The following is a 9,850-nucleotide window of genomic DNA, read 5'->3' as shown; positions in this document are numbered from 1 at the left end:
TTGCAGATAATAAATGTAAACTGAAAAGTATCGAGGACCGAGTGTCGATCCCTGGGGAACTCCAAACTTGCAGTTTAACCTGAAAAACAAAGTTTTACTGCAGAATATTGGGTTAGAATATTTGGAGTTCCTCAGGGATCAATTCCAGGTCCTCTTTAAAAAAAATTTTAAAAACAACTTTTTCAACCTTTTAGAGGTGAATAAATGGAGACACTTTGATTAAAACTTTATTGATAAGGCAACACAAGACATGAATAATAAAGTGTTTTACTGGACTATCACACCAAAATAAACTGGGGTGTCGATGCTGACCCGCAGATCAGATCCGACTGTACGACGACGAGTTTGGAGCTTTAAGGGGCGAAGGGCCTCGACTCTTAACCGTGTTCGGTGTCGACGATCCCGCCGCCGCCGCTAGACACTCGTCCTCCGTCATCCCGCTCGTTTCACACGTCATCGTATAAAAGTAAAAAGTTGTGAAACACTCCCAGCCGCTCAGCAGACTCCTTCTTAATGCGACCATTCACACAAAACTAACAGAAACCGATGTGGGTGGAAGTATCGCTGCCGTCACGGTCCACGCTTCACAATCTAGCAGTGTTCTGTTGTCTGTAAGCTAAGCTAGGCTAGGCTAGGCTAAGGTTTGTGGTAAGAGAAGTTAGCAGGTTCTGATTGTTTATATTCCAAAGTAACGTTTGTTTTTTGTTTTTTAGTTATAGCAGTTTTATTGTGTGTGCTACGTGATGTAAGCAATTGTTTCAGTACTGTTTGAGTGAAATGGTGGCGCTGTTGTCATGTCAACCAGAGAAGTTCCCGTCGTCTCTGCTGAGTTTTGCCAGTTTACGATGGTCAATAAGGTATATTTGTATTTTGGTTTTGTTTCCGTAACGTATGCAAAGCTAAATTAGCAGCTGTGATACCTATGCTACATTAAGTTAGCAGTTTTCTGTCATTTAGCAGTTGTGCCAATTTTGAAAAAAAGAAAAAGATATGCTATATCAGTCCGTTGACGTTCTCGTGATCGTTTTGAAGTATTGATTTCATTATTATGAGTCTCAAAACATGTGAAGCCTGCTTCAATCTTTTTTTTTTTTCCCAAACTGGTTTGATCCGGTCTGAACCGGTCCCACCTTTGTTGAACCGGTTTAAAATGATGCAGTAGACTGCAGTCGGTCTGATTCAGTTTGGAACTGTTCACTGTTGACCTGTTTAATTTAGTTTGGTACTTTTTTTATGAGATGTCATCGTCTTTGAACCAGTTTAATCTCGTTTTACTCGTCTTAATCTGGTTTAAACTGGTTTAACGTTGTTGAACTGACCAGTTGTGCTTCCATTTTGATGTGCTTGACCAATCTAGTTATAGTGTGGGATGATTCCATCTTGTTGAATTGGTTTGGTACGATTTAATCAGCTTTGATCTTTACTGACCTGGTTTGACCTGGTTAAAACTGGTTTAAAACAACGATGCCATGTTGAATGCTGAGCTGCTTTGATAGTTTAGGTTTTATTCAATAAGGTTTAATGTCGTTCGATCTGGTTGAACTGTTCCAGTGTGGTGTGAACTGGTTTGATTGTAAAATGTTTTGGCCTGATTCACTTTAGGTTCCTCTGCGGTGATGCATTTGAAACCGGTTCCAACTGTTTGGATATGGTTTGTTAATTTGGGGTTAATGGCTTTGCTGTGGTGTTATTGTGTTGATGTAGTTTAAATGGTTTACATCTGGTTTGGTTTTGTCGAACAGGATGGACCTGGTTGGAACTGCTCGGCCTGATCTGGTTGTGATCCAGTGAAGTTTAAACAGACCAAGCTGAAATCATTGATGGCTGGATGTCACCGGTAGATTTTTCCATGTCATCACAAACATTGCGGAACCCACTCTCTGTTTACGGCTTGTTCACTTCAAAAGCAACAATTAAGGTCCATCACATATTTCCGCTTTACTTCCACATCTGGAATGTGCAGCTTTTGTTTCTTTATCTTTATTTTTCCTGGCTCACCTCCGTTTTCTTTGCTTCATCAAAGAAATCGAGGGACATTCTGAGCGAATACAGATTGAACCTCAAAAGTGCAGTATGTACAATCGTCGGTCAAAAACATCTTTCGAAACCATCATTGTACTGTAATACCACTTTGTACCAGCAGGTGGTGCAGTGGGTCACCCCCCCCCCCCCCCCCCTCTCTTCTTGCATCCAGTCCAAGAACAGAAGAAGCCTCAAAATACTCACACCAAAGATGGACCTACATTGACTCACTGCTGCCACCCAGAGGTGGTTTTACTTAAATGTTACACGCTGCCCCTCAAAGTATCAACGTGTTTCAGGTTTTTAATTTGTTTTCGTGGAAAATATTTAGTTAATCCGTAGAAAACCTAATTAACTATACAGTTGGCAAACCTGGTCGGAGAAGCTACGTGATGTTTCGTTTGGTGTTCCGACACATTTTAAGACTCGGTTCTGGAATTTCCTCCCAGAAGTCGCTCCACTTTCACTTTGTGCAAACTCAAATCTCCAACCTCGCCGGCTCTGCGGTGTGTTCAGAGTTCCTTTGCAGCCTGAGAGCCGAAGAACAGGAAGGGGCGGGGCAGCTGAGCACTCAGAGGCTGGACAGACAATCAGTTTGTCTCAACTTGTGTTGCTTCCTGAGATTCCGGGGGGGGGGGGGGGGGATGTAGAAATCGGGTCGATGTTCTTGTCGTGTGGGTCGGGGGAGGGGAGGGGGGTGGTCCGGTCAGTCTTTGAGGCACCGGTCGCTCTGCCTCCTCTCATCCCGTCCGGCCCTCCACGATGATCACTAGGACGGGCGTCAGGTCCATCAAGTTCTTCAGCATATCCATGATGTCCTCGTGACCTTTCGCGCCATCTATGAACTCCTCCAGGGTCATCTCGCCTGTGGGGTCAGAGGTCAACGACTTACATCCATGGATACAGGCCCAACTGCGCCTACACCATCTAGACTGGGGGTGTCCAGCTCCGGTCCTGCAGGGTTTAGCTCCTCCCACTTCAACACACCTGATTGTGACGAGGGGCTCGTCACTGGACTCTTTCACCACCTTGGTGATGACATCATCATTGCATTCAGGTCTGCTGAAGCAGGGAGAGACTAAAACATGCAGGACAGGGGCCCTGGAGGACCGGGGTTGGAGACCGCTGGTCTAGACTGGACATATTGTGCCCTCTAGTGGCCAAACTATTGATCACAGTGACAATGGAGGGTCACAGGAAGAGCTGGACTTTGACCGCTGTTCAACTTTTTTAATTTGATAGCCTGACCGACAGATTTGCCTTCTCCTTTTAGAAAACACGGTTTTCACAGGGTTTTTTTTGTCTCGTGCCAAAACCAGGAATTTCATACATGTGCTTCAAAACAGCCCAGTGACCCAACCAAAGGGTGGAAAATCAGGCAGTGGCCCAAACTGTCTCTTTTCACAGAACTGGAAATGTTTTAATGTCACATTTTGAAAGCAAAAAATATCAAACTTTTCTTGAGCAAGTGAGTAAACTTAGTTTTTTTTTTTTTAAGTTACATGATTCAGTTATTTTAACCAAGGAAAGCAGAAAAAAAAATGTCCCTTAAAGTTACCATGCAAATAGAAATAATGTAAACATTTTTAATATAAAAAAGTGTCATCCCTCTGAGAGTGAAAGGGAAAATGTTTTTTTTTTTAACAACTTATAGAATTGTATTTTTTTTCTAAATATACGTTTCACCCTCGCTTTTAACAAAAATAACTGTAAAAATAAATAAATAAATTAAAAATGATAAAATCTAAGAATATCTGAAGCGTTTTTACAGGGAAGTATCTGTGCAATCAAAAGTAACCATAGTTACCACATCGTCCATAAAATACTGTACATGCAGTAACTATGTTAAATGCAATTAACGTGAATATTTGAATCCAAACTATAACGTTTATGAAATACACAGACTGAACGTGAAACTCGGACGTCGTTGCTCTTCTTTACCTTCTCCTTTCACGTCGATTCTCTCGAAAATGAGCGACACGATCTCTTCAGGGTCGATCTCCCTGTTTCGTGTGATATCTTGGATGGCCTGGAGGGGGAGACAGAAATCACAATACGTGAGACAGAGCGTGGGATTTTACTGGATTTTTGTCAAACTCTCTCACGCAAAGTGTGCAGACTGAAACTATACATCGTGTTTGATCACCTGCTGTGATGGAGGAAACACGGTGTTCCACAGGGAGCTACTCTGGGACCATCAGTGCTCCTTCACACCAATAATTACAGTTGTTATAAACGAATACGCTCAATTAATGGTGACGTTAATGGACTGTTGAAGGACAAATGACAACGGAAGAGATTCACATTTGCCATTCTGACATGAGTCAGCGGTTTTACACTCATAACACTTATTGAAACAGGAACCAGTTTGTTCTTTTAGAACAAAGCAGTTCCTTATTGCAACATGTTGTGCATCAAAAGATAAAGAAATTCAGAAATGTTTTTTGATTTCTTCAGGCGATAAATGATGATTCACTCATAATTAGTGTTCCACCCAGAGCTATTCAATTTTTACTTAAATTAATGTTTTAGGTTGATTCAACCTCATTTTTTTGTGCTTGCTCAAGTGGAATACTTGTTTGTTTTTTTCTTCTTTCTGTTGAATTACAGCCATATTTCTATATTGCACTATAAAATCTCAGAAACTAAGATTTATTTTAAAGGTTTTGTGCATTTATTTTGGTAAATACTGAAACGGAAAAAAAAAAACGTGTAAAATATATGTTAAATGTTTTTTTCTGCTTCAAATACAGGTAACCTTTAGAGCGGTGTTCCACAGGGAGTTCATCTGGGAACACTGTTCTAGATTACAATGGTTGTGGTTGGTACAAACAGTGATTGTCACTATTGATGAAATTAATAGTTTTAGGTCAGACCTCAATGCAAAAAGACGTTAAACTCATCATATCAGTTCATCATTATACAAACCCATTTTTAAAATGAATGACTCTCACTCTTTTTGATCTCTATTTACTGTGTCACTTTGTGTAATAAAAGTGTTTACTTGTGTGAACAACTAACTCTTATTCAGCTTCAAATACTGTTGTTTGGGTAAGTGGCGTTCCACATGGAGTTATACTGGGACCACTGTAGTATTCATTTAAACTATAATACTAAGGTTCATTAGTTATTTGAAAATATATGATTCTGATGATCGTAAATGGCCTTAAAATTAAGCTTTTTGTGTCGATCAAGGTTCATATATGAATTTTTTTTTTTTTTTATTGACGACACAGTTGGGCTGTAATCTCACAAACCTAAAAACCTTGAGCTCACAAAGCAATTGGTTCTCTAATAATCGAAATTGTAATTGTAATTAATACTCAATAGAGGAAAATGTGACAATCTGCAGACAATATTTTGTCTGCTTGTATGGAAAAAATCTGATTTTGGTGGTATTTTAACTGAAAAACTTAAACGTAAATTTAGTATTTTATGACGTTACGTGAGCTTTTTTCTTTAGTTTTGTGCCAAAAAAAAAACCAGTGAATGTTTCTGAATGTCCAGAATTTCCACGATATTGAAGTTCTACTAATAATCAATAAAATAGCAGGTTTCTGTTCCGCCGTCTTCACTTTGGTCCGACCTCTGCGCAGACAGGCTGCAGACTGCTGTCCCACTTCCAGCAGCTTCCGCTGGATTCGGACACCAAGTTCGTTCAGCAGATTAACACTCATCTCATTTCAGAGCTAATCCGGCCTAAATCACCTCCTTAACTTTTCCTTTAGAGTCCCCAACTCCACCTGCAGTCCCACTCTTTACATCACCAGCAGCAGCAAAAGCTTCCTCACTCATTTATTTGGACAATTTGTTCATTTCTTGATATTTAAATGGTAACGGTGTGATTTGTTACTTTTCATTTGTGGTTTTTTATTTTAATTTTATTTTAATTTTTATTGAATATAATTGAACTTTCAGATCAGAATATCGAGAATTATGAAAAAATAATTAGCAAGAAAATTAATAATTTGGAATTTTCTTTAATGTAGCATGTTAATTGTTTTGCCATATTTCATATATTTTGTCTATTTCTCAGAAGAAAAGGTTGAATTCAGTTTAATTAGTCATTTCGATTTTACCCTGCTTCGACATATTTCTTAGATTTTTTTTTTTTTTAAACAAAAGAGGATTTTTCTTTCTTCTTGTCAAACTTGTTCCAAAAAAGATGAATATGATAACCACTTTTCAGAATCAACATTGGAGGCAGCAGCTTTGTCTTTGTGAGAAAGTGAATTAATAAATTCAAATCAAACTTTAGACGGAGGTGAATACGGAGCGGCTCTCTCTCTCTCTCTCTCTCTCTCTCTCTCTCTCTCTCTCTGTCTGTCTGTCTGTCTGTCTGTCTGTCTGTCTGTCTGTCTCTCCCTCCCTCCCTCTCTCCGCCCTGCTCGCAGAACCTTCTGTTAGCTTTGGCCCCCACTCGTGTCCTCAGTGGACAGCCGTACTGTTACGATGACACCAAACTCCTGTTTACCAGTGTAGGAGAAGCGCCTCCATGTAAATACGCCCGTTTTAAATCTGAATCTCCTACCGAGAAGATGGTCTCCAGCTCGTCCTTGTCGATCTTGCCGTTGCCGTCCTGGTCAAAAAGTTTAAAGTACCACTTGAGTTTCTGGTTGATTTCCCCCTTCAGCAGCAGGCTGACGGCGGCGATGTACTCCACGAAGTCGATGTATCCGTCCTGCAGACCGAAAAAAACCCAAACTATTAAAGACTCCAGGAGGCCTTTGGGATCTCTGAAGTTTTTAATCCTCATCTTCAACAATGTCAAACAGCATATTCATATAATAAACTTCAGGTTGTTCATTATGTATAATTAAATGACAAAATATTTTCTGTTTTGAATGAACTAAGATTGGAAAAGTGAAGTGGAAAAATATTCTTATTAAAATATTTTTTTTAGATATGAAAAGACATTTAGGAATATAAAGTATTTCATCAATGTAAAAATCTATTCAACTGAAAATGTAATTGAAAACTGTTTTGAGAAAACATTTCAGAAAGATGCAACTCAATATAATGGCAATAAATAAACATTATTTTAAAATGACGATTCAAAATACTGTGCTCTATCAGTATATTAATTAAAATGAGTACTCTGTCCTGTGGGATTCACATTTCTCCAGATTGTTTTTCATGTATATTATTTCCACAATGTATTCTGCAGCAACAAACAACTCTTTGAAGTGAATCACAAAAGATTGAAATGAATAAAGCTTTGATGTCCTCGGCACTCAGCTCCATCAACACACACTCCCAATCCACTTAGTACATACACACACACACACACACACACACACACACACACACACACACACACACACACACACACACACAGGCAGGCAGGATAACAGATCTGCACGCAAACCCCCTAAGTCAATTAGAGTGAGAGTTCCAGGGATTCCCTGTTCAGTCGCACGGCAGGTGAGAGAAAGTATCTATGAAAACTGGTGAACTCGCTTCTCAAAACTGTCTGCAAACTTGTCTTAAAACCATCGCCTGTGAGACGTTCTGAAAACCGTCGTATGGGATGGAATGCGCCTATAAACCATCGTCTGTCTGTAAACTCTTCTCAAAACATTCATCTGTGAACACATCTGACAACCATTGTCTGAAAACGTGTCCGTGAGTGTTTCTAGAGAACCACTGCCTGTGGACACTTTGGAAAAGCGTCTTGCACAAACACTTGTGAGAACCATTGTCTGTGGACACGGGTTCAGGTCGCCATGCCGATGGCGCACGGTGGTGAACCTGCAGCTGCCCTCTTTCAGAACAAAAGTCCGAGTCGCACAGGAAGTTCTCGGGTTGTTTCAAAGCGTCAGCTGAGCGCTGACTCAGCGGATGGATCTCCTCCACGGGGCGTCTGATTGGCTCATCCTGACGACCTGTCACTGCCCCCAACCAGCCGGCTCGCCACCAGCCCAAGAAAGTAATTACTCAATCTGAACCAAGTTATCAGGAAAACCCAGAGATTACTGCAAGTACTCAGAGTACATTGTGTAATACCTACCGCAAGAGTACTGTGTACTTTTATACCGTGAAACTAAGAGCACTGTGCTGCTGTAAGGCTGCGTTTACTCGCTACGTTTGATCACCGGTTTTTGAGAGTGTGTGTGTGTGTGTGTACCCACGCCGTCCATGTCGAAGGTGAAGAAGACCTGGTCCACGTAGCTGCTGGCGTTCTCGTTCATGCCCTTCAGGTTGAGGATGGCTTTGAGCTCGAACAGCGTGATGAGTCCCGACGGCGACTCCTTCATGAACATGTTGTACCAGTGGTGCATGTCCTCGGCCAGGATGTCGTCCAGGCTGGAGCCGTGGTTCCCCATGGCCGCGCCGCGAGTCCTGCTCCTGGACCCTCGTCAGGACCGGGACCCAGAGGAGGCAGCGCAGTCCGAGTCCGGCAGCAGCAGCGTCGGCAGCAGGAGGCTGGAGTCGGCCCACATCCAGCCCGCTCCCAGCACGCCGCGGGACTCGCTAACCCTCTTAGGTCTCGCAGGAGGAATCAAGAGAGCAACTAAAATAACCTCCTAATGAGATCAGGCTGCGGTGCCAGAGGCCGAGGCGGGAGGAGGAGCCGCCGGCCCGGGCAGCTGAGGCTGGACCTGGCCCTGCTTACATAACCCAGGACCTGGCTGTCCTGGTCCAGGGACACACTGACAGACAGCTACCACAGACAGACACAAAACAAACACCGTTTGGTCTCAGTTGGCAGTAAAAAAAAAAAAAAAAAATCCCCATGTGGCGCCACCATCAGGCGTTACCGTGTCCACTTTGACCATTAATGAAAACCGTTACAATGTTGCCTCATCCAGCCACTTCTACTGTAAACTAGCTGGCATCAGCGCACGGTCGGCATGGCAACCACCTGTGGATGTGGGTTTGTGGGTGAAATTGGTGGCTTGTTTCCATGGTGACAGCTCAGATTAACAACTGAAATATTGTTTCGGGACGTTTCCCTCAAATGGATGGCTTGTGACGCAGCGGTGACACGTTGCCGTGGTGACGGTGGGGGAGTGACTTCAGGTGAGTTGTAAAGTGGAGCTGAGGAGTCGGGCTCTGATCTCACCTGCTGATCGATTAACGCACGTCAGCGTTGTTTCTAAGGAGAGCTCAGGTTCACTTTGGAACCGCTGCTTGTTCAGAGCCACAAAAGTGACACAAAAAGATGAAAAAACCATAAAGAGACACAAAACGAAGAGTCACAAAAAAACCAAAAAACTCCTGAAACAAACACGGAGAGACAAATACAAAAAAAGACATAAAATGAGCAGAAAACCACCACAAAATGACACAAAACGACAACGAGTCTTTGCTGTGTCCATTTGTGGTTGCTTTATGTTTTAGTAGTTGTTTTGTGTGTTTTTATGGTGGTTTTATGTCCCTTTGTGATTGTTTTGTCTTTCCTCAAGGGCTCCAACAGGAACTCTCCACATGATTTTTTTTTTTCGTGGAACCAGGTACACCAGGAACGATGAGGTCACTGTCGAGGCTCCGCCCCTTGTATCACCTCAGCGCCTGTATAGGAAAGCTCTCCGATTGGATGTTGGCGGCAGCAGTTGTCCGTGCTGTGCGGCTGCTGAGGTCACGGGTAGCGTGTTCCGTCACTCGCGGGCCAGCGGCCTGGTTTTTGGCGAAGAATGGCAGAGTTTCCAGAGCGGCGACTCTCCTGGTTGATCTGAGTTATTTCAGGCGGCGGCGATGAGAGTGTATCAGAGGATCAGAGTGATTATCCAGCAGCAGCAGCATCCAACACACACACACACACACACACACACACCCTATCTATATATACACCCATGATGAATGCCATTTATTTCCAGAAAGCATT

General features: G+C 42.4%; 1 protein-coding gene across 1 annotated transcript in view; it reads right to left on the bottom strand.

Moving 5' to 3' along the window:
• Positions 1 to 2,762: 2,762 nt before the first annotated feature.
• The window catches only part of LOC308139774 (stromal interaction molecule 1-like), a gene marked incomplete at its 3' end in the record, with an annotated part of 41,247 nt that continues 34,159 nt past the window's right edge, over positions 2,763 to 9,850 (bottom strand). The window contains exons 14-17 of the mRNA XM_080509303.1: positions 8,154 to 8,364; positions 6,554 to 6,703; positions 3,964 to 4,051; positions 2,763 to 2,887 (exon numbers count right to left, since the gene is read on the bottom strand). Coding sequence (XP_080365429.1) covers positions 2,763 to 2,887; positions 3,964 to 4,051; positions 6,554 to 6,703; positions 8,154 to 8,364 — 574 coding nt within the window. The remainder of the gene's footprint in view (positions 2,888 to 3,963; positions 4,052 to 6,553; positions 6,704 to 8,153; positions 8,365 to 9,850) is intronic.

Source organism: Blennius ocellaris (genome assembly GCF_963422515.1).
Source record: "Blennius ocellaris genome assembly, chromosome: 14".
Taxonomy (NCBI): Eukaryota; Metazoa; Chordata; class Actinopteri; order Blenniiformes; family Blenniidae; genus Blennius; species Blennius ocellaris.
This window is presented reverse-complemented; position numbering and strand designations above follow the sequence as displayed.